Source organism: Archocentrus centrarchus, chromosome 8 (genome assembly GCF_007364275.1).
Source record: "Archocentrus centrarchus isolate MPI-CPG fArcCen1 chromosome 8, fArcCen1, whole genome shotgun sequence".
In the NCBI taxonomy this organism is placed as follows: Eukaryota; Metazoa; Chordata; class Actinopteri; order Cichliformes; family Cichlidae; genus Archocentrus; species Archocentrus centrarchus.
In genome coordinates, this window is record NC_044353.1 from 9,948,745 (window position 1) to 9,973,122 (window position 24,378).

Consider the following 24,378-nt stretch of genomic DNA (forward strand, 5'->3'; position numbering starts at 1 on the left):
CTGATTATTCAAGAGCCAATGAAGAGAAGTCAATATGGGAGAAATATGCTCTCTCTTTCTATTCCCTGTCAGCATTTTGGATCTGCAGAAGGCTCTTTAGGGAGCTTAAAAACAATACCACATGACTGTGGTTCAACTGTCAGTGGATTAAACAGAGGCTTTTATATCTACATGAGTATTTTCAGCCTCATAATAATAACAACAACACAAACAAATTCATTACCTGCACTTTATTCTTTTACAGGGAAAGTAGCAGCAAAAGAGCAGATACTGGGTACAAATACTTCACATGCATGCAAGGACTGAAATCTGTAATTTGGAGTCACATGCATAAGGAGAAGAAAGTGTTTTCATTTAATAAAAACAATATTCAAAACATGTATACAACATGTGATATGACAGTGATGAATGTGTATAAATATATATTCTCAGCTTTTTAAAAGGATTTTTTTTGCTCACTTCTAGCTTACTATTTACAGTTCTGTATTTTATCCAGTGTCACAAATCACAGCATGTATAGCCAAAGGTGATTCCCTAATTTGAATAAAACACAAATTAACTAGTAAAAATGGTGCAAACAATAATACAGAGGGATTTCTTTATGCAACTAAATCAACTTTGTACAATCTGAATGCATTCAAATGTCCAATTCTTTGTTACAGTTTATTGTGCGGTCTGAAGCACTGGTTTTGGGTAATCTAAGTGCTCATTCGTCCCCATGTCCCATTTTTGGTGTCCAGCCAGCTGCTGGGAGAGTAGATCCCTATCTCTGGTTCCTCCATTTCATCACCGGATGGAGCCAACTCTTCCTCCTCTGAGCTGCTCCTCCCGGTGCTATCTCCCCTCTGACGAGAATTCTCTTCTTTGATTTTCTTGTAGCAGAAACTGCAGACCCTCAACGCTTTAGTGGGGTGAATGTGATTGATAACGATGCACTGCTTGGAGCAGGAATTGCAAACCAAGAAGCCGCAATTCCTGCAGTGGTGTCGGCGATTGGCCCCACCGAACTTCGTACTGAGGCACCGCATGCATTTGCATGCAACGTGATCAGGAAGCCAGGAAACAGCAAATTTCTTATTAGGTTTGTGGTTGCTGCTCGTTGTGAGGCTGGACTGGAATTCACCGATGTGCTCCATCCAGGCCTGCTTGTCCTTGTTTGAAGGGGCTGACACAAAAAAAGACTTGCTCGGTGTCCTGATCAGCCACTGATGCTTGTATACCTCACTGTCCTCAATGTCTTCCAGCTTTATGTCCTCTGAAATGAAAGTGAATTTGGTGTATTGATAACAGCATAATAATCAGATAGATGAGCTGCTGGTTTTTAGTCTAATCAACACTCAGCACACTCAGTGTTTTCTACCTGCCATTCATATTATGAATAGTTCCTCTTTTCACAGTAAAGCTCTCATTAAGTGTCATGTTTAGCCACAGGAGCAGCAGATGAGTGTCTCACCTAAAGGGATGATCTTCTGCTTATTGTACCAGCGACCATTCACAACAATGCTGCCGTACACCAGAATGTCATTGAAGAGGAAGAAGACTTTCTTCTGCATCTTCTTGCGACCCTGCTTGACCAGAACTCCCTCTCCGATCAGAATCCGGCCCGGCTTACACAAGGACTTCCCTGTGTGATGGAATAAATTCTCAACTGCCTGGACACGGTCGTGGTTCTCTCGTTTAAAGGTTGGGTGATCCATCATTTCTTTGGCATGAACCAGTTCTGCAGCTCAAGATTGTCAGTCCTCCCTTTTAAAGGGTTAGTGACACAGTGGGACTTTCAGAGCGGCAAACACGTCATACAGGAAGCAAAAAAGATGGAGATGTGGGGCAGTAGTAACTAGAAATACAGAAACCAGTCAAACAAACAAAGAAACAATTCTTTTTATTAAGGAATTTTTTTTCTTTACCTTGTTTTTAACTAGTGGTACCCCTTCACATAATCTTCACTCTTATTTGGAAGAACAAATTGTGTGCGAAAGGTAATTGACTGACTTCACTTCTTGCTGGAATTTCAGAATTCATTGATCCATCAGTGATGGTGAATCATCGCAACAAAGTAGCCTCAAACACCACAGTTAAAGCGTAGCTCAGCAAGTCACATCATGCCAGAGCAAACACAGCTGCATTTCTTTATACTGCTGAGTCCTGTTGGCACTGACATGCAAAAGTATTGAGCCCCCCTGAGTCAATACTTTGTGGAACCACCTTTTGCTGCAATTACAGCTGCAAGGCTTTTAGGGTATGTCTCCACCAGCTTCGCACATCTATTGACTGAAATGTTTGCCCATTCTTCTTTGCAAAACAGCTCCAACTCAGTCAGATTAGATGGAGAGCGTTTGTGAACAGCAGTTTTCAGATCTTGCCACAAATTCTCGATTGGGTTTAGGTCTGGACTTTGACTGGGCCGTTCTAACACATGAATATTTTTGGTTTGAAACCATTCCATTGTAGTCCTGGCTTTATGTTTAGGGTCGTTGTCCTGCTAGAAGGTGAACCTCCGCCCCAGTCTCAAGTCTTTTGCAGACTCCGGCAGGTTTTCCTCCAAGGTTGCCCTGTATTTGGCTCCATCCATCTTCCCATCAACTCTGACCAACTTCCCTGTCCCTGCTGAAGAGAAGCAGCCCTAGAGCATGATGCTACCACCACCATATTTGACAGTGGGGACGGTGTGTTCAGAGTGATGTGCAGTGTTAATTCTCCGCCACACATAGCATTTTGCATTTTGGCCAAAAAGTTCAATTTTGGTCTCATCTGACCAAAGCACCTTGTTCCACATGTTTGCTGTGTCTCCAACATGGCTTCTGGCAAACTGCAAACGGGACTTTTTATGGTTTTCTTTTAACAATGGCTTTCTTCTTGCTACTCTTCCATAAAGACCACATTTGTGCAGTGCATGACTAATAGTTGTTCTGTGGACAGATTCCCATACCTGAGCTGTGGATCTCTGCATTTCGTCCAGAGTCACTATGGGCCTCTTGGCTGCATCTCTGATCAGTGCTCTCCTTGTGCGGCCTGTAAGTTTAGGTGGACGGCCTTGTCTTGGTAGGTTTACAGTTGTGCCATACTCTTTCCATTTCCAGATAATGGATTGAACAGTGCTCCGTGAGATGTTCAAAGCTTGGGAAATCCTTTTTATAGCCTAAGCCTGCTTTAAACTTCTCCAGAACTTTATTCCTGACCTGTCTGCTGTGCTCTTTAGACTTCATGATGCTGTTTACTCCCCATTATTCTCTTAACCAACCTCTGAGGCCGTCACAGAGCAGCTGTATTTGTACTGAGATTAGATTACACACAGGTGGACTCTTTTTAGTCATTAGCAGTCATCAGGCAACTTCTGAATGCAATTGGTTGGAATCAGAGAAAAGGGGCTGAATACTTTTGCACACCGCTCTTCACCTTAAATTCCAGTGAAATATATTTATGTTTGTGGTTGTAATGTGACAAAATATAGAAAAGTTCAAGGGGTATGAATACTTTTGCAAGCCACTGTATATCAGCTAGATGAAATAGATTATAATGAATTAGATTTGTAAACTGTCCATAAAATTTAAGAAAATTTTAAGGCGCAGTTTAACAATATAAGACCCTTTGTCAGATAATAAGATTGATAATACTTCCAGTTATGCTGATTTTTAACCATCAGAAACTAGTTAGTTTAGCACAAGAACAAAGTACAGGAGATACAGCTAGCTTTTTAAAACAGTTTTTATTTTTAAAATTTTTGCTCTTAACAAAGAAACATAACATATGCCCATCTGTGACATTAAATGCATTTTTAAAGTTTTTTTATTACATTTGACATTTTTTATTACATTTAATTAATCAATTAACAATGTCTTTTATTTTTTATTTTTTAAAAGTAAGTTATTAAATTTACTTTTTATTTAATTAATTTTCAATTAATTAATTATTATTTAAATAAATAAATAAATAAATTTTTAAAAACCTTTTTTTTTAAGCTAGGTGACAATAAGGTCACTCGCTCCTGACTCAAACTTATTATTTACAGTATAAAGCATTTTTTTTTTTCAAAAACCTGAAACCATTACTTACTAAATACATGCGTTAGGATTTTCTTTTTGGCTTATCTCAGTTTTATTTATAATTTGTGAGATATAGGTTTATGCCACTTCTTAATCTGATTGTTTACATTTTGTCTCAGTTGCTGTGATTATGTTATCTCAGTCGCACATCCATTTTGTGTACTTTTTTCACAGGTAAATCAAAACACCAAAAACAAACCAAGTGACCTACTGGAATACAGGCCTAGAAGAAAACAGTTCCATCATGAGTGCATTCAAAATAGACTCGTCAGACCAGATACCACAGTGCTGCACACACCAGTATCGGGAAAGCACCGTCTAAAGAAAACAAACAGATGAGGCTGCATGAAGGTTCAGAGTTTCAGCACAATTTTTTCTGTGCAAAAATGCTCAGATTTCTGAGCCACTTTCTTACCATGGCCACTGATACACTGATCAGGCGTAACATTATAACCACTATATCAGGGAGCAAGTGAATATGTTTCCCTCACAGTCATTGTGTTAGAAGCAGGAAAAATTGCCAAATTTTGATAACTAGACGACTGGATCAGAGCATCTCCAAAACTGCAGCTCTTGTGGGGTGCTCTCGGTCTGCAGTTGTCAGTATCTAGCAGAGGTGGGAAGTAACGAAGTACAAATACTTCGTTACTGTACTTAAGTAGATTTTTAAGGTATCTGTACTTTACTTGAGTATTTATTTTTCTGAGTACTTTTTACTTTTACTCCCTACATTTTTACGCAAGTATCGGTACTTTCTACTTACATTTTCAAACAGACTCGTTACTTTTTAACACGTCACGGAGAAGTTTGCGTTTCCGGTCAGTGCGCCGTCAGTCATCAAGCGATCTGAGCCTAAACGGAGGAATATTAACATATAAAAGACAATCGTACTGGCATATCCTCCATCACCGGCTTATCGGGTACAAAGGGATTAAATACACAAACCCATATAATTAATGTATCATTTATAGCGCTATAATCAGGGGTCACAGCGGGCCGGACCGAATCCGTAAGTTATGCTCGCGGGACATAAACAGCTTAGCTAGTGGTACTGAAGAGGAGTGAGCATGAAGGGAGTAACGTGTGGCAGGTAAATGCAACGTTTTTAAATGCTCAACAAATATCAGCAAACACACAAAGTGTGTGCAGTTTGTCACACAGTGTGTCTGCTAGCTAAAAGAAGAGCTGCTGCATTTCAGGGAGAGCAAAGAGAGAGGTTCACTCAGAGATGGAGAAAGAGGACAGGAGAGGAAGAAGAGAGGCTAGAATTAAAGGTAAGGACTGGAAAATAAACTGAAGTATGCTGACTTTGTGTAATTCAAAGATTGTATGAAAATACTGCAGTTTAGTGTTTAATAAATAGGTTAGTTTGTTGTACTGTATTTACAGTAAAGCTCTGTGTTGGACTGGAGCACAGTGTTTGTGTTCATGGTCAGAGTTACAGGTTACATCAGTGCAGCAGAGATGAGTTTGAATCAAAGCTGCTGATGCTGAGATTCATTCACTGAATCCAACATTTCTACAGCCTGTATGCTGTCAGTGTAGGGGATGGAGATCAGCTCAGAGAGCTGTGAAATACTGGGTTACATCTTTGTGAGTTCACTTCATCCACACAGAGCAGTAAACCTCAGAGCAGCAGCAGCAGGTCAGCTGATCACAGCCTGCACACCAACATCATTTACTGCAGCTCACAACAGAAAGTTGTGATTCTTCTCCCCATGCAGAGCCACTGCAGCTGATCTTAGGGTTCCTCCACCTTCTGAATCGCACTGTAACCCCTGAGTATCCTCATGTTTGTGTTTAGGTGGAGGCACAGTCACCCTCTACTATGGAGGACACAGAGAACAGAGCTGTGTTTAAATTCCCTTTCACAGTTTGTGATTCAAGCTGAGTACATTCATTAGAATTAAAATTTAGATTGGAATAACATTTGTGTTCTCATGTATTATTTTATATTATTACAATAATATATAATAAGGTTCAGTTAGCTTCACACAAAAATAGCAGGTAGAAACATCCTCCAAAGAGCTACTTTTACTTTCTTACTTTGAGTACATTTCAGAGCCTGTACTTTTTTACTTTTACTTAAGTAAAGAAGTTGAACCAGTACTTCGACTTTTACCAAAGTATTTTTTAACACAAGTACTTGTACTTCTACTTAAGTACAGAATGTCAGTACTTTTGCCACCTCTGGTATCTAGTAAGTGGTCCAAATAAAGAACAGTGGTGAACCAGAGCCAGGGTCATGGGTGGCCAAGGCTCATTGATGCACATGGGGAGTGAAGGCTGGCCATCGTGGTCTGATCCAACAGATGAGCTGCTGTAGATCAAGCCACCAAAAAGTTCTGCTAGAAAGGTGTCAGAATACACAGCACATCACAGTTTGTTGTGTAGGGGGCTGCATAGCTGCAGACCAGTCAGGATGCCCATGCTGACTTGTCACCTGCCAAAAGCACCAACGAGTAACGGAAGAAGGCGGCCTGGTCTGATGAATCACATTTTCTTTTACATCATGTGGTTGGCTGGGTGCCTGTGTTGCTTACCTGGGGAACAGCTGGCACCAAGATGCATTGTGGGAAGAAGGCAGGCTGGCAGAGGCAGTGTGATGCTTTGGGCAATGTTCTGCTCGGAAACCTTTTGCATCCTTTGCTGCAAAACAAATGTGGATAAAACAAAGCAATCTGCAATCCAAAGTAGGAAACTTTGACACTAAAAAAGCAGTGCTGAGTAGAAGAGTCCAAGTTTCAAAGTCAAACATGTTGTGAAACTTGTTGAGTAGCTTAAAGATGGCCTCTAGTTAGTTCCTATATTTAGAACTCAGTTCTAAATATAGGAACTAATTATATGCAAATCAGTCAGACACAAGCAGGATCCAGACCTGACAGCTTTCCGGCAACAGACCGTCTATTATTCAGATGTACACAAAACAGAATCCAAAGGAAACTCCAAAAGCCAGTGTGGAGGTTTCCCCCACCTTATGAGAGAAAACAGTTGCCAGTAGACTTGCCAGTAAATTGCAGTGGGCTGACGCAAAGTAAAATTTGAATTTGGTCCAAACTATTTTAATAATCTCAGCAACATTTTCTCATATTTTATTTTCAGAGATGCATGCATGTGTTTAGATAATGTCTCTATATTACTGTCCCTATTAAAATGCCTTAAATGTATCTACAGTAAAAAAACAAAAAAGGATCTACACCCTCTTTCTTTTACGTATCAGGATCTTAAAATGAGATAAATACAATCACAGATGAACTACAAAGCATGACATATTACACAGTGTCATCAGTTATTTAACAAAAACAAAGCCAAAATGCAAAAGTAGTGTGCAAAAAAACCAAGTATACCCTATGATTCAGTAGATTGTAGAACCAGTTTTAGCAGCAATAACTTGGAAGTCATAGTTTTTGGCTTTATCAGCCTCTCACATCGCTGTGGAGTTGAGTGACTGCAAAACAAACTTGAATCATCAGCCCTCCACCACCGTGCTGCCCCAGCTCAAGCACACAGAGAGGAACATGATTATAAACTGTGACTACAAATATTTACTGTTATTATCTGCGTCACATTTTCTATAGAGTCAATAAATGATATGAAGTCCTGTGAAAAATAAAACACACTATGATTCAGTGGCTTGTAGAACCACCATTAGCAGTAATAACCTGAAGTAATCATTTCCTATATCACTTTATCAGAGTCTCACATTGTTGTGGAGGAACTGTGCTGATGTGCTGTGTTCAGAGGCGGGAAGTAACGAAGTACAAATACGTTGTTACTGTACTTAAGTAGATTTTTCATGCATCTGTACTTTACTTGAGTATTTATTTTTCTGACTACTTTTTACTTTTACTCTCTACATTTTTTGCACAAGTATCTGCACATTTTACTCATTACATTTTCAAAACAGGCTCGTTACTTTAGGTTTTACGCATCTGACAACACACACCTGAGTCAAATATAGAAGTCATTAGCAGGACTCTGCTAATGACTTGACTGCATACTGAGGACGTAATTTAGCCATTCGATTCAGGTGTGTTGGATCAGGGACACATCTAAAAGCTGCAGGACAGGGGCCCTCGAGGCCTGGATTTGAGGATCCCTAGTGTAGGGCATGGAAATCAGCTAAGACAGCTGTGAAATACTGGGTTACATCTTTTTGAATTCAGTTCATCCACACAGAGCAGTAAACCTCAGAGCAGCAGCAGGTCAGCTAATCACAGCCTGCACACCAACATCATTTACTGGAGCTCACAATAGAAAGTTGTGATTCTTCTCACCATGCAGAGCTGCTACAGCTGATCTTAGGGTTCCTCCACCTTCTGAATCCCACTTTAACCCCTGAGTATATGACTGTGGAGGCACAGTCATCCTCTACAATGTAGGACACAGAAAACAGAGCTGTTTTTAAATTCCCTTTCACAGTTTATGTCATACATAACAGATTCAAGCAGAGTGCATTCATTAGGATTAAAATATAGATTAGAATAACGTTTTATTTTATTATTACAATAATATATAATGAGGTTCAGTTAGTTTTACAGTAGATACTGTAAGTTATGAAAAAAGTCAGTGTTGCACATCAACCTTACCTATGCTCACTGACTGTGTGACATTTTGTGTCAGAATGGGCTACAAAATAAATTTGTATAAAATCACAGGTGAAAGTGGAGCGAAACCAGTCTACAATATCAAGCAGGAAACCTGCACTTAAAAAATTAGTGCTGATTAGAAAAGAGTTAAAGTTTCAGAGTCAAAAATGTTGCAAGCCTTGTTGAGTAGCTCAGCCAGCCACTGATGTAAAAATAAACACAACACCCTGCTGTATGCTGCCAATTTCTGTTGGCACGCCAATAGGATCTGTGCTTTCTGCAGAGGTTAAATAAGAAGTCAGCTCTAAATAAGCAGCACTGAATCTAACAATGCAAATCAGAACGACACAAACAGCCTGCTTTTATTACATTTGAACAGAGCCAGGCTAGCTGCTTCCTCCTGCTTCCTATTCCCATTACTTCTAGTTGTTGGCATTCCTTTATGGATTTGATTCAATTTCTTTTAATATTATCAGTGATGTTTCCTAATACTGTATCATTAACCACATAAATCATCTGTTTAGGTTACATCTTATCTCACACTGACTTGATGGAGTCGAGTTTTATTTAAATTTTTATTATACTAATAAAGAAACATTCATGCACACTCACATTCACACATGAATTATGATTTGTTTTCCTGCTTATCTCAGTTTTATTTATGACTTGTGACATATAGGCTATCTCATTCTGTACCTCTTATCTCAGTTGCTGTAATTCTGCTATCACACCATTTCATTGCTTTTTTGCACTCAATCAATCTTCAACACCAAGAAGAAAACAAGTTGGAATGTGTGACTGGAAGAAAGAAGTTACATCATGACTGTAAACACACTCATCTGACTGGATGCCCCAGTGCTGCCGGGATGAAGTCAGGAATGCAAAGACCTACTAAAGAAACGGATGAAGGCTCGGGATGTGTAAAATTCCAGAGTTTCCGCGCAGTTTTCTTTTGTGTAAAAATGCTCAGAGGAAATGATGAACCACATTTTTCTGAGCCACTTTCAGGCCCTGATGGACACTGATGTGCAAGAGTACAAGTGGGAAAAGACTGAATAAAATCAGCCACACAGAGTTTGATCTTTGCTGTATGCAAATGAGAGAAATTTTAAAGTAATTACAAACTATAATAATTAAAGGGATTTCATTTGAATTAAATTGATTAACAACACCCTGAAATATCATGTTATGTAGATGATAAAAATGAGAGCAGTGACACAGTTTTGCTGCAGCTTTGTGTGGAAAAGCAGGCGAGGTTGACTGCTTACTGATTTCTTTTTTTTTTTTTTTCCTTGCGAACAGCTGTTTGCAACCTAGCAAACCTCAGTGTGACAAAGTGTGCATGTTTGGATGTTGGTTAAGGTGGAGAAGGTTGGTGATCTTATCTCATAAAAGTTCATCAGCCTTACATTTTGGATGTGAAATACTAGGGACATCTAGTGGCCAAAACTCATCAAATCAGTTTGATTAGTTTGTGGATGTGAAGGTCCTTAACTCAGTGTAGCAGATGGGGCCTCAGAAAAGAGCACGTACTGCAGAATAACATTCATTTTTATTCAATTTCTACACCATACTCTACAGAGTGAGAAAAATGGCAGAATTATAGAGCTTCTTGAAGGTCTATGTAGGAACAAAAGTAAATCCACATGTCGGCATTTGTCTTCTTCCACTGTGATCCGTTTGCCGCTCTTATTTATGAATCGCAGCATAGAAAAAAAAACTGAGCTCAGAGGTGATAATGCAAGCAAAAAGGCAGCTCTGGGGCGCGGTCAGTTGCGGCCTCTAATAGGGGATCGGTCCATAGTAGGCAGTGTAGGCGGCGATGATGCCATTTGTGTCCATCATGTGCTCGCAAGCCAAATTGGCCTCACACACTTCTCTCAGGCTGAGGGGAGAAGAGAGGCGACACACACACACACACACACACACACACACACACACACACACACACACACACACACACACACACACACACACACACACACACACACATACAGAGGGTTACTCATGATATTTTATGTTCCTGAGACCTTCATGATAACTTTCCATATCTGATCCCATTAGAAAAACACATGACTAAAAACATACAGCAGTGTTACCGGTGTGTGCGCGCCTACTGTTCCTCATAGATAATGTGTGTGTGTGTGTGTGTGTGTGTGTAGAAAACATGTGAGTTACCTCTCCAGCTGTGCCACGGATAACTGTGCAGCCGCTCTCTTCTGTCTCACCACCTCAGAGGCCTGGTCCCTCTCCACAAACGGCCCTGTACCGCACACATAACACAAACCTGTTACTGTGAATGAAATTAACAAACATATATATGCAGAAAGTCCAGTGCCTGAAAGTTTGTATCACATTTGAACCATTTTCATAAACTCTGGAAGAATGAACACATGTTAATGATTTAAGTCAATCATACCCTCTTGAGCAGGGTTTTCACCAGCAGGCTGAGGGCCGGTGGCAGCATCTGTCAAACACAAGGAAAATAAAAATGACAATAAATCTAATTTTTATTTAGTTTGAGTTTAAATTTTGAGGTTCAAAGATTATATTTTAATGATAAAAACAGTATCTTACAATAATTAAAAAAAAAGAATTCTTGCACATATTGATTTAGCTCTTACCTGAAGCAACACAGATGACCACCAAGAAGCAGAGACCCAGGACCACCACAGGCTTCATCTTTTCTTCTTCTTCAGTTTAAGGGAGCAAATATGACCGGAGAGTTCGGCAGCTTCTCTCTGTCCTTCCTTCTCTTACACATATATGCATAAATACACACTCGGTTTATAGATGTTGCCCTTCTGTGACATGGGTATGTGATTGGTTGGGGAATCATGTATCACACACCCACACAGATGCAGAAATACACACCTCCGCAAAAATGTAAAAACAGACTTTTATATGTATACATATAAAAAAAGAAAGAAAAGGCACACACTCTCACCACTAAAAACACACACGTGTGCAGAAGAATGAGGGTTACAAAAGGTACACATTAGATTTAAAGCACAGGCGAGGAGCCATAAATATCCACCACTGGAAGTGTCTTTCAATCAAAATGACTTTGCACCCTGTTCTGGTCATTTGACTGACTTACCAGACTCTTGTTAAGAACCACAGTCTCCTCTTCCTCATCCATGCAAAACTTGCAGTTATTTCTGTAAATGTAAAAAAAAAAAAAAATAGAGGCAGCAAACAGAATAAAAGCAGACTAAAAAGAGACAGAATTATATAAACTCTCATCACCACTGTCACCATTAGCACATCACTCTATTTGATGACCAATTAGCGGTAGTAATATAAAATTTAATGAACTCTTTAGGAAACAGAGGAAGCTAGCAGCATGGAAAAGTCAGACTTTTACAGCACCCACGCACTTTTACATGTAAGTCAGTAAGTGCACGAGGCAGATAAAATCATGGCTCGCCCACTAAAAGAGGGATAACCGCTGTCCCACATTATGCAGCATTATTTTAATCTGAGGGCTTTCTTTTTTATTGCAAACCACAGTGATTTCCTACATGAAGAAAGCAACATTTAGAAATAGCCATGTTTGTTTGAAGCCTCGTACAAAGGCAGTTTAAATGTGAAAATAATTTTTTTTTTTTTTTTTAACCACAACAAGTGGGTGGTTTGCCAGTTAAGTAGAGGAAAGCTATCTAATGTCAACATGTCATTTAATTTTTTAATTAAAATGCAGCTTTCTGCAAAGGAAAGTGCCTAATACTCTTTTGCCACTCTTAACATGTAATCCTTTAAACATCAAACATCTTTTATTTCCAGCAGAAACTGCAGGATTACCTGCGGTTCAGCAGCTTCTCTCTTGATGTTATACAGGGTGGTCAGAACATTCACAGTGGTGGGAATCATCACGTCAGGGTCAAGACTGTTTTGCTCTGTACGTCCTGAGCATGGCTGTGTGTTGTTGCTACCGTGGCTCTGCAGAGCGTGATCTATATGTTGCAGCTGCTTATGGTCACCACCAGGGGGCAGTGTCAAAAGAATCTGTGTGCTACTCTTGTGTTTGTGCTGTTGCTGGTCCTCAAGCTTAGCCCCTGCTACAGGCAAGATAGAAGTGGCAACATACAGAACTTTGCAATCACACTGTAACCATTATCTGTGTTTTCAGGCTGCTTGTTTTAATATTACATTCATTTTTTCCACACTTCTTCCTCTTTGGTGATATACCTTTCCAATTTAAATAACTTTTCAACCAATCAAAATTTGATCTACGCACAGCATCATTGGGCTATGCACTTTTGCTGTTTTGGAGCACATTTCCTAACCCAAAACTCTGCACTCTGTAGCACAAATGCAGGTCCATCGATTCTGCATCATATTAGCCTCCAACTGCAACACAGACCATCACATTCCTCTTTAATTGGTCTCAGCTCTGGTGTTTAGCTATCTCCTGTTAGTGTTTCATGCTAAATGGTTTGTTACCTAAAACCATCTGGAAAGTTGTACCTGGAAAAATAGTTTTCATTTTTATCCATTCACTTGCAGACTGTTTACCGCAGGCTAGCTTCAAGCAATCAATGACGCATATGACATAAAACCTGCTAGTTTCCACTTTGGAAACTAGCAGGCAGATAGCTATGTAGTTATGTGTGATTAGCTCATTCTACAATCTTTGTAAGGCTTTTAATGACACTTGCAGGAGGTCACTTTCAGAAAATACTGGGCAGGTGTGATGAACTGTCTACCCAGTAGCTGTGGCCTTATGGCTTATAGTTCCTCACAGAAAAATGGCTGCCTCAAAACGTCTGTGATTTGGCTCCATATCGAAGCCCAGTATGGATTCTTGATTGTGATCTTGTGGGGATCCATCTGCCTCACAAGATAAGCTCCCACCCGTTCTGTGCAAAAAATGGCAGCCGCTTTCCATCTTGTGATCTTGGTATCTGGCTTTTTATTCAGCTGGTGAGAGATGACTAACCTGCCTTCACAGGTCATTTTAATCTCAGTTATTAACATGTTTTTGTGCTTCTGATCAGCAGAACCAAATTTGATAGGGAGAAAGGCTGAAGCCGCCTTTTTCTCCTCCTCAGATCAACTCGCATTTTTCCAGTCAGAAGTTTAAAGAAAAATGGAGGTCCTTCACCTAGGAAGGAGATAAGGCTTTGACCCTCTGTAAGCTGTTCAGTTTGTGAATTTCTGTAAGGACCTTCTCATGACTCCAGCTGGAACAGCTGTTTTAGGAGATCCAGTCAAGATGTGATTCATGATACCCAAGGGTGGTACCCTGGATTTCCACCAACGATCACATGGTATTTTAATGGCGCACTAGAAAGGATCATTTTGATGCTGTACTGAATACTGTCCCAGTAATACAAACATATTATTTTATTTCCAAAGCTGAGCCTTTCAATTTCAGTTTATGACATGAATGTCCTTTTTGCTGTTTCCAACTAGAGATTTTGATTCTGGACTGGTCCGCACAGTAGTGCAGCACATGGGTTGTAATTTCACAGTCTGGGTCAGTGCTGGTGCCTTTTGTCTCGTTTCAGTGACAGACTACAAGGAATTACCCACAGGACAATTATAATTGTACACAATTGTGGCAACACAGACAGACAAACATCCAGTACGACTGTCTTTTTAGGTCTATGGCATTTTGGCATGTACCACGTGCTGAGCTGCACAGATTCTTCTTAAGATCTCACAAAGTTTGATTTGCATTCATTGGTATTTCCCTTCTAGGAGAAGAAAGAAAGGGCATACATTTGTGTAGCGGGACTTCCACTGATTGTCTTACAGCCACTTATATGCAGCCTCCTGACCACTAAGCTTTCAACCATATATCCAAAACTCTGGGAATCCCAAATGTTCTCACAAACTCATGCGGCAAGCAAACTGCATAAACAGGATTAAGACCAAACTCATTAAAAGTCATTTTATTTGTTTATTTTCAAAGCGATTGAAATGATCACTGACAGCATAATTAGGTGGTTATTGTAAGAAATAGTGGAAAAGTGAGCAAAACACTTCACTCAAGCATATCCCGTAAAGCCCATAAATGCTGGGATCATGCGATTATATTAGATAAAAGTCATCCTGAGATTACACAAGAAATAGGCTGTAAATTTCTACATGAGTATAATGATGGGCTTGCTGTGAGATTTGAGCCACACTGGATGCCTTGGTGTTTATAAAAATGTGTTTTTGCTAAAAGATCCCACAAAAACATATACATAAATTATCTAAACTTCGTGATATGTGGAATAAAGGACCAGAAGATAATGAGACTTCTGCATGTCAGGTCCAGTTTAGTATCGGTGAGTCACAGCAGGTCGCTGTGGTTGGTTTCTAGCTCTGAAGTATCTGGTGTAGGCCTTCTGAACGCCGTGGTGATAGGCGTAGTTGCGGCAGGGAGAGAAGTCCTCGCAGATCTCTGCACGTCTTTCCGCGAGAGACTTATATGTCCTGGACAAAAAGAAGGTTTGCAGGATGAGGAGGAGAGGAAGTATAATCAGAAATGAATAAATAAAAAACAGATCAGGGTTCGAGGTTTTTGTTTTTGTTGCTTTTCTGATTTAATCTCTTTTATCCTCTGCTGTAGGCTCCATGTTTGTGTCTCTGGATGCTTGAAGCACATGTAGATGTTTAATGGTCTAATTAGGCTTTGTCTTAATGAGCTACAATTCCATGCATATATGGCAAGCATGCATTTTTTTGTGGGTTTGTGGTTTTAAATATGTACGAGATAAAGTGCTCTGCACTGCATGCCTGGTTTTAGGTTTTACCTCATGAAGTTGTAATTGTTGTAGCCATTCCTTCTGGACGGGATGTATACGTTGCCTCTCTGCGGTGGGATGAATGAGTTGGCACGGTTTGGAGGCACAAACAGATCTGTAACCACAAAACTTTAGTAGCAGCATAGCCTTATTTCAGCCATGTCTGGCATGCCTGTCATGCAGGTGAAATGGGAGCTGGAGGCATGTTAGTAGAGAGTAAAATGAGGATTAAATGCATTATATTTGTTAGAATGGCATGCATGTTTTTCCAGGATCGAGAAACAACATTTTAATCACCTTCATTGGATTCTGTGCTTTCATGAGACTCTACGGGAAAAACATGGAATCGGGTTAATCAGAAATGATGAATGACTGTTTAAATTTGTTATACTGCATGTTATCAGTAAATAATGGCTGAGTGAGGATGTCTGGGAGGATCTATACCATAGCAGACACAGAGGGAGACTGCAGCACAGAGTGCCAGAAACTGAAGAAGGCTCCTCATCATGGGGCTTATTTATCTGCCTGTCTGCTGGAAAAGAGGAGAGAAGTATTTTGGTAAGTGGTTTGTAGCACTGAAGTAAGAGTTAGATAGGGAGTAGGAAAAAATAGAAAAATGAGATAAAATGGGGAAAAAGGGGGCGGGGGGGTGAACCTGCTGGGATAGAAAGTGGCAAAGTTTCTGTGTGCCTGGCGTGCAGGTCTGCGCCTGTGGTTTTGTGCAGATAAACAAGCAATACATGTTGCTGTCTTGCAAAAAATAAAAAATATCAGTGCATGCTGGCACAGAGTTGCAGAATTTCTGTGGAACAAACACAAAACCAAAGATATGAATCAGAAAGGCCGGACTTCGGTCGAGGCCAATCTGCACCACGCGATGAAACCTCAGTTTGTAAGGAAAAACCGTAAGAGAATAGCTGTGGCCGAGAAGGGCTGTTTAACAGCCAACGAACGAACAGACTGGAATTATGAAGCCGAGGGTGGCTCAGCGCGTACACTCATACCGCACGTGTCTACATGTAAACACTCGGTGTGTAAGTGTAAGTGACCTGAGGTAAGGTGCGCGCCACCTGTGAAAACAGCAGTGCCAGATGTCTGCGGAAAAGCTTTCATCCCCATGTTCTGTTTGTAGGATTTGGATGGAGCTCTGTTTCAGCAGCACTCGTTTTTCACCATCAATAGCAGCCTTCATTATACACACAGACACACACACACACACACACACACACTGACACGTGATTCCCCTCAGGCATATTTTGTTTCCAGTATAAGCTAGGCCCACAGTGGGCACAGAAGGAGCGAGCCTGGGGCCTAAAGTTCAAAAAGCAACTTGCAAGGACTGGCAAAGAGAACTAGATGTGTGTGTGTGTGTGTGTGTGTGTGTGTGTGTGTGTGTGTGTGTGTGTGTGTGTGTGTGTGTGTGTGTGTGTGTGTGTGTGTGTGTGTTTGTGTGTGTGCGTGTGTGTGTGTGTCTATGAGGTGCTGACAGCAGTGTCTACAAAGTTTAATGCCTGTCTGAGTCTCTGTAGGGGTTCTAGTGGGTTCCCAGCTTTCTTCCCTGTGGGCAGAATGTGCCCACCTCATTGGAAAAAGCCAAAGAGCCAAGCTGAGGCTGTACATTAAAAACTCTTTAAACTGACGAGTGCCATAGGCTTACTTCTCTACTTGCACTTGCAGTTATGTAAAAAAAAAAAAGAGAGAGAGAGAGAGAAAAAAAGGGGAAAAAAAAGTTACTCAATAAAAGTTGCTTTTGCCTGAATGTGTCTAAAACTATAAACTTCTGCTACTTTTCACCTGCAAATAGTTTTTAAGAGATTATTTGCTAGAATTTTCTTACCTTGAAAGAAACTTACGAAGTGAAGTTTTGGAAAATGTCTCAGAATTTTCTCCTCAGGAACATTTCCTAATTCCTCACAGCAAAGCTTTTATACTCATCTCTGTCCCCCCACCCCTTCATTTTCTACCCACTGACTGTCTCCCTCCACCTCCCTTTCAGCCCTCACAATTTCTCCTCCCTTCTCTTACTATCAGCCCCCTCTTTTGTACCATTTAATCAGACTGGGGTATTAGCTCACTCTCTCCCCAACTCCTACGCCTTTACTGAAATACACAGAACCGTAGGTGATGGAAGGAGAAATGGAGAAAAACAAGCCGGGGGTAAACAGAGAGAGAATAGTGAAGGAAGGCTGGCACAGTGACAGCTGTGCTGCTTCATAGCAGGTACATGATAATATTTCCTGCTGTTTGCCAGCATGTCTGCATGATGTGAAAGAAAAAACAAAAAAAACATCCACTATACAGACATAACATGGACTGGCGGCAGATTTTGACCTAAATATGTCTAAGAGCACACAAATAGCTTATACTGCACTGCTGGGCTTTACTTTAAATATTCCTATATGCAAACACATATTTAATAAATGGTTTAAAGGAGCTATAAGTGTTGTGGTTAGCGATAACTGTAACTCCTCTTGTGAACAACCATAAAAGAAGTCCACTGTGCAAACAAATAAGTGACAATGTATAGCACAGCTGTAGTAATATACAATATTTTTTCATAAGTCTTAAAAGATTTAGAAAAAACACCGATCAGTGCATGCGCCCTCAAATCTGCTTACAATATATATTAAATATTGTAGTGTGAGCCATCTGGTGGGGTGGGGTCGATAAAGTAAAAAGTGAGTTGGCTGCAATCGAGAGCAGACTGGAGATGTTTCAGGGGAATTTTCTCTAACTTTCCTGAAGAGAAGCTTTTGTATCATAGTGACATGAGTTTTCCATCAGAAGGACAATATGCCAGACCTCTGGGGTACACTCTGCAGTGCCAGAGTGTAAAATATTGAATTGTGTGAATTTAGCAGGAGTTAAAGAAAAAGTCTGAGTTTAACTAAAATGTATTTAACTATGTTTTTGTCTTTAATACTTGTCTCCATATGATATGTTTGTTTCCTTTCACTGGAATGAAAACAGTGCAGAGTTTTGCTGAAAAAGGAAGGCCAACATTGGAATTGCCAAAACTGCAGTTCCTCAAATGGCCACTTGAGGCTGGCGCCAGTGCAGAAATAAGCATGTTAATAAAACACTGGATTTTGAAGCTTTAACCTTAGTAGCTAATTCTAGTTAGGGTGGTTAGCAAGCTGCATCCATATACTGTATATACATATACATATATCACACTGGTATAAACTAATTGGTGCTTTGTAACAGATGAATGAAACACAAGGTTTTCACTCACCAAAACTGAAGTGCAAAAATCTTTGATGGTCAGTGCCACACAGCCAGCCATAATACAGCCAACACAATCGCAACAAAGCGGTTCGGTTCAGTGATACAAATTAGCTGAGGTGCGGCCTCACTGACACAGACACTGATGCCTTCATTTGTCAGGTCACCTGTCAATCAAAGCAGCCACACCCCTGAATCCAGAGATGGGAAGAACAAATACTTCAGGTATCAGTACTTCCTTTTCTGACAAATTTTTACTTTGAGTCCCTACATTTTAACACAAATATCTGTACTTTCTGCTCCTCACATTTTCAAAACAGACTTTAGATTTACTTTGGATTTAATGCATTTACTGCACGCCTTCAAACCAATCTGAGCCTAAATGGAGGAACAATAACGCATTAAAAACCAGTCTTACTTATGTATGTATCGCATGCAAAGACATGAAAGAGGCAAAACCGTATAATCTGTCAATCATTTATAGCGCTGTACTCTAGGGTTAAAGTGGGCTGGAAGTGTAGTGGAGATGAATCTGAATGTAAGCCGATGATGCTTACATTCATTCAGTGAATTTAATCTTTATACCAACTCTGTACTGTCAATATAAAGACAATATAAACAGCATACTGTCAGTGTATTGGGTGAAAATCAGCTAAGATAGCTCATGAAATACTAGGTTACATCTTGTTGAATTCAGTTCATCCACAAAGAGCAGTAAACCTCAGAGCAGCATCAGCAGCAGGTCAGCTGATCACAGCTTGGACACAAAGAAAATCTGCTAGAGCTCACAACAGAAGGCTGTGATTCTTTTCCCCATGCAGAGCTGCTACATCCAATCTTTGCATTCCCCCACCTGTTGAATCTCACTTTAACCCTGATTATACTCATTTTTAGTTTGGCTGTTTTGAAGTTGTGCTATTGACATAGCCTTGGCATCTGCATCTGTTCTACAACAACTTTAACTTTGGTCATAACTCGAGAACGATGTGATCGAGGATGTTCAAATTCACACCATAGATGCATCTACTAAAAATCAAATCAGTTCAAATCTCAGCTTAATTCCCTTTCACTGCCTGTGTCCTACAAAACAGATTCACACTGAGTGGATTCATTAGAATTAGAATTTAGATTGGAATAACATTTGCATTCTCATGTATTTTGTTATTATATTAATATAGATCAAGGTTCAGTTAATTTTGCACAAAAATAGAAAGAAACGTCCTCCAAAGAGCAACTTTTACTTTCTTACTTTGAGTACATTTCAGAACTTGTACTTTTTCACTCTTACTTGAGTAAAGAAGTTGAACCAGTACTTAATCCTCTAATCAGAGTATTTTTTAACACAAGTATCTGTACTTCTACTTAAGTAAAGAATGTCTGTACCAGTGACGTGCGGTGAGGGTCGTGACTGGTGAGGCACTGACGTCATCACATCAGATTTACAAACATATAGCTTATTCACCATTTGATTGGCAACAGTTGTTTTGTTTAACATTAACATAGTCTGAAGCAAACCTTTTAGCTCCGGTGTTGGTCTTCCTTTAATTATTATCTTCTGCTTCGATTGAAAGTCCAGTTTAGAAAATTCTTTCAGTTGAGTTATGTAATCTTCCATGTTGAACATAAGGCCAAGCAACAGGAAAAACTAACTGGCCTTGCTAACTGTTTATGGTAGCTTGCCGCCGAGGAGTCGTAGAGTCCCTGGGATCACCAGCGCCCCCTACCATGAGGCACGAGAACTGCGTGCCTCACCTAGAGTCTCTTCGCAGCAGTTTCATGATCGCTCAACACAAGAATGCATTACACACACATACAGTTGTTAATGAAAAAAACAAAAAATAAACTGTGCATTATATACACCAGCTAAAATATGGAAATTTAGTTCATATAGTAAAAGTGCAGTGAGACCGGAAAGTAATCCGGTCTCACTGCATAGCATGCCAGCACAGTTAGTAGTCATTGGCAATGACTATACTGAGCCGCACCACGGATTGCGCAATCCGTGGTGCGGCTCGCCGGGCTGGTGCCTCACCGTTGGTGTAGTTAAATGGAAAAGAACTTTAAAATACAAATCACTGAATGAATATAACCATTTAATTTATTTTTTAATTTTATATTTCCACGATGACAGGTGAGGCCGTGCCTCACCTGCCTCCCCTGACTGCACGTCACTGGTCTGTACTGATGCCACCTCTGTCTAAATCCAGTGTCTACATGGATGAAATAGTGAAAAATTCACCTGCCCTGGAGTTTCTGTGAAGGGGGAAACTATCCACACAGGCCAAAAAGTTTTTTTGTACCAGGCTGTAAACAAGATTAATGTTCTAAAGTTGGACATTTTCACATGGGACTCAGTGGGGATTGACTCACGTTAGTAACCAGGCCACTGGGGGAATTGCTGTTTTGGGTTTTTTTTTTTTTTTTTTTGGAACTTTGGCAATGGCTTTATTTTTCAGCCACACAGGCTGCCACTTGACTGGACCCCTCCACTGGGTTTGTGGTGTTGGCACCTTTTGGAGTGTTTTTAATGCAATTATCTGACAAATAATGTGGCCTTCTGTGAGAGGAAGTTTTTGCCTCAGTTTCAGTGATTGAAAATCTAGTATTTATTTATTTTATAGTATCTTATTAGCATGTGACCACCTAATTAGCAGGTTTCTGCATCTTTTGGATGCACCTATACAGTTTATGGTATACTGTGACCCACCCTTTTGTCTGATTCCAAAAAGATGGAGTCCACAACCTAATGGGTGACTTCACTGTGATATCACATTGCTTCTTTCATATAGTCTATGATCCTACATATATAGTTCATGGATCTTACCATAACATCAACCTCCTCTTTCCTTTTTTATGACTAAAATTTTCCTGTGGTTGAACAGTTGCTGATTCAGCTTAATATCCGAAGCTTGAGGAATGTCGTTATCCAAGTCAAAATAGCCTCACTCAGTACTTCTTGTAGTTACAGCTATATCATAAGTCAGATGACAAAACACAAGTTAAGCTAAGTAATATTTAAAACAGGAACAGGATTTAAACTGATACACTGTGGACCATTTTATAAAAATGCATCAGTACTTCTGAAGCACTCATCATGGCTAGTCTCTAAAGGCACCTACGTTAAAGTTAATGTTGTAGTCGCACAGAACAATGTCCCTATAGTGCCTGTCTGAGAGTTATGTAATACCACCATCACATCTGACTCAGCCAGAACATTCTGTGAATAGCTAAGTTAGAGTCCACCCTCACCAACGATAAACAAATCCAAATACGAGGTCAGGCTATGCCAGGAAGCTGTGCGGCTGAGACAGACAGATAAACATTAGGACAGACATAAAGATAGAGATAAGAGAAGGAGGGCTTGGGTTCAGAAAGCAGAGAGAGGGAAGCAAGAGTCAGATGGCGCAGAGACAGAGAAAGCACATGTCGCTGTGGTTGGATGTTTTTGGCACTGTATGTGTAGACATATTCAGTGATGTGGTCATATTAGGCTGTTAACTGTGGAGCTGCTGAGCTGCAGCTCTGATCCCTTTCCACGGGCAGATACCGACACAAACAAGGAGAACAAAAGTGAACGAGAGGGATTATTTTTATTCTCCAGATTTTACAGATGTTTGCATCTTAGGGAGGATTTGGAGATTTGTGAGTTGAGAGCTTTAAATTTGGTCTTAAATTTAGGGACGGCAAGAGGAGATCAGATGGGTGATTGAGACAAGTTGGAGAGGGTGATTACATGGAAAAAAACTGTCAGATGGGCTCTTTTTTTCCATCCCAGCGTTTTCCCGGTGCTAAAGCTCTCCTTTGATATTCCTCGGCTACTTATCTCACTCTCTCTTATGCAAGTGATTTCCTGTCCTGACCTGTCGCGTCTTCGGTCAATCCAGGGCAAGAAAACAACAACACAAACCCCATCTATCTCCAGAGGAATATTTTGATTGCATGTTAAAAGAACCACAGTCATGTTTTTGTAAGCAGTGAACTGTGCCAGAGACCCAGATGCATGATAAATGAAAAACAGGATGGGAGTCAACTGGTGGGACTGTGTGTGACGGTTGTGACTAACACAGTTCACCTGTATGGCACATCTGTGCTTGAACCGGCAATAGTTGCAATTAAATGTGGTTTTAAGAAAATCGAGTAGGAGGAAGACACAAAATAACCTTTGGGGAGGAAAACCACTGGATCAGACTCAGCTGATTCTGAACATATGATGGCAGGAGACATGTCTGTGCAAGAGGTGCAGGAAATGGATGGGAGGAAGGAGGAAAGAATGAACGCTTGGCTGAAGGAAATTGAAATGACTAAAAAACAAAAACCGAAGGAATGAACATGGACTTCATAATTAGAGGATGGCCACAAATGTGTAAACTAACCAAATAATGTCTGCATAAACAGGTTTTGTAACCTGTTTGGGCAGGCTTGCATTTCCCTCAGTGGGCGAGCAGGTTAACCTCGGGCTGCTCTGCGGCTCGCTCGGTCAGAGCGGGACAGGAAAACTCTCACTCGACTCTTAACTGTCGATATTTTTTCCTGCTATTTTTATCCCTTATTTCCTTAATGGTCATTGCTGTGATTCAACTTTACATTCTGTTTGAAAACAGTAGACACCTTAAGGAGTGAGTGACTCACACTGAGTCAGTGAAAACATCATCATCACCATCCCACGGCCCTCTCCGTGGGATGGTTAAGCGATCCGGCCAGCCTGGATGAAGGACAGACGTTAGTCAGTGCTGTCCTCCTCTGATGGGCCTGTTGTCCTGTGGCTGCGAATTTTGCCATATGAATGTCAACAAAACCTCATGTGGATTTATTGATGTTGCATAACACCGACAGCCTGCAGGGCACACAGATCTTCAAGTATGTCAGTTCTTATTTATATTATTATTTTACATTTTTCATTTGTGCCATTTGTTTCAGACAGAATATTTATTAATTATCTGCTTCTATTAAGTGGCTCCATTATTGGCTTTTCTCTCAGGCATCATGACCTATTTACAAAATACAGTTCAAGGATCTTCTTCAAGTAGCTTCTGAGATTTTGGCCCACCAACAAGTCCTGTCTCTGTATGGCTACATATTGAAGACATATGCATTGGAGGACCAAAAAAAGGCATTAATATAACATTTTCCTTGCAGCATTGACTTGAACTCAGTCACTGCAGACACATTAAGGACTCCTCAATGTGTCATACACTGCCCTCATACGAAATAGGGGAAACCCAAAGCTGTAAAAAAAATTACGAAAAATAAGGCACTGGTGGAAAAAGCTGACTTCTTAAAGTTACAGCACAGCATGGTTAATTTTTCAGCTTTTCTCCTTGAAAAGCACTCCCATGTTTTAGTGCATTTGGATATGTTTATGGTTATGAAGCAGGAACAAGTAGCTGGTTAGGGATTGTTTGAAAATTACTGAGGCAGGGTGGGATTGTTTTTTTTTTTTTTTTTAAAGGATTTATCATCACCTACATAATATAAAGTCACCGAGCACTTCATTAAGTGCACCTCGCTGGCACGGGGCCAGACACACTTCTGCCTTCTGAGCTGCCTTAATTATTCACGGCACAGATTTAACAAGGTGCTGGAAACATTCCTCAGAGATTTTGGTCCATGTTGACATGATAGCATCACACAGTTGATGCAGATTTGTAGACTGCATATCCGTGATGCAAATCTCCTGTTCCATCACATCCCAAAGGCTCTCTATTGGATTAAGATCTGGTGACTGTGGAGGTCATTTGAGTGCAGTGAACTCACTGTCATGTTCAAGAAACCAGTTTGAGA

The 24,378-nt window shown here is 40.3% G+C and overlaps 3 protein-coding genes across 4 annotated transcripts; all 3 read right to left on the minus strand.

The window, feature by feature from the left end:
* Window positions 1–234: 234 nt before the first annotated feature.
* LOC115784687 (pleckstrin homology domain-containing family F member 2-like) lies at window positions 235–1,720 on the minus strand. The gene is made up of 2 exons (XM_030736002.1): window positions 1,454–1,720; window positions 235–1,255 (listed from the first exon to the last, which is right to left on the minus strand). Exons 1-2 carry the CDS (start codon window positions 1,698–1,700, stop codon window positions 699–701), a joined length of 804 nt encoding a protein of 267 aa, XP_030591862.1. The 5' UTR covers window positions 1,701–1,720; the 3' UTR covers window positions 235–698.
* Window positions 1,721–10,172: 8,452 nt separating this feature from the next.
* bglap (bone gamma-carboxyglutamate (gla) protein) lies at window positions 10,173–11,394 on the minus strand. Its single transcript, XM_030736480.1, has 4 exons — window positions 11,257–11,394; window positions 11,052–11,099; window positions 10,811–10,895; window positions 10,173–10,517 (listed from the first exon to the last, which is right to left on the minus strand). Exons 1-4 carry the CDS (start codon window positions 11,312–11,314, stop codon window positions 10,415–10,417), a joined length of 294 nt encoding a protein of 97 aa, XP_030592340.1. The 5' UTR covers window positions 11,315–11,394; the 3' UTR covers window positions 10,173–10,414.
* Window positions 11,395–14,516: 3,122 nt separating this feature from the next.
* On the minus strand, window positions 14,517–17,335 carry mgp (matrix Gla protein). Of its 2 annotated transcripts, none has more exons than XM_030735819.1 (5): window positions 17,210–17,335; window positions 15,817–15,901; window positions 15,670–15,699; window positions 15,382–15,487; window positions 14,517–15,061 (listed from the first exon to the last, which is right to left on the minus strand). In XM_030735819.1, the coding sequence occupies exons 2-5, from the start codon at window positions 15,878–15,880 to the stop codon at window positions 14,905–14,907; spliced, it is 357 nt and encodes a 118-aa protein (XP_030591679.1). In that variant the 5' UTR covers window positions 15,881–15,901; window positions 17,210–17,335; the 3' UTR covers window positions 14,517–14,904. The 2 variants fall into 2 exon arrangements, with proteins under 2 accessions (XP_030591679.1, XP_030591680.1); XM_030735820.1 differs by having other exon boundaries at window positions 15,817–15,904; window positions 17,210–17,282.
* Window positions 17,336–24,378: the final 7,043 nt, after the last annotated feature.

What these genes read in the sequence shown, in the direction of transcription:
- mgp (XM_030735819.1), bottom strand. Translation starts at nt 15,880, where the DNA reads ATGATGAGGAGCCTTCTTCAGTTTCTGGCACTCTGTGCTGCAGTCTCC. An exon ending in AAGCACAGAATCCAATGAAG is followed by an intron (nt 15,488 to 15,669) that starts GTGATTAAAATG and finishes TTGTGGTTACAG; the next exon opens with ATCTGTTTGTGCCTCCAAAC. An exon ending in AACAATTACAACTTCATGAG is followed by an intron (nt 15,062 to 15,381) that starts GTAAAACCTAAA and finishes CTTTTTGTCCAG; the next exon opens with GACATATAAGTCTCTCGCGG.
- bglap (XM_030736480.1), bottom strand. Translation starts at nt 11,314, where the DNA reads ATGAAGCCTGTGGTGGTCCTGGGTCTCTGCTTCTTGGTGGTCATCTGT. An exon ending in GGTCATCTGTGTTGCTTCAG is followed by an intron (nt 11,100 to 11,256) that starts GTAAGAGCTAAA and finishes TGTGTTTGACAG; the next exon opens with ATGCTGCCACCGGCCCTCAG. An exon ending in TCCGTGGCACAGCTGGAGAG is followed by an intron (nt 10,518 to 10,810) that starts GTAACTCACATG and finishes TTCTCCCCTCAG; the next exon opens with CCTGAGAGAAGTGTGTGAGG.
- LOC115784687 (XM_030736002.1), bottom strand. Translation starts at nt 1,700, where the DNA reads ATGATGGATCACCCAACCTTTAAACGAGAGAACCACGACCGTGTCCAG. An exon ending in GCAGAAGATCATCCCTTTAG is followed by an intron (nt 1,256 to 1,453) that starts GTGAGACACTCA and finishes CTTTCATTTCAG; the next exon opens with AGGACATAAAGCTGGAAGAC.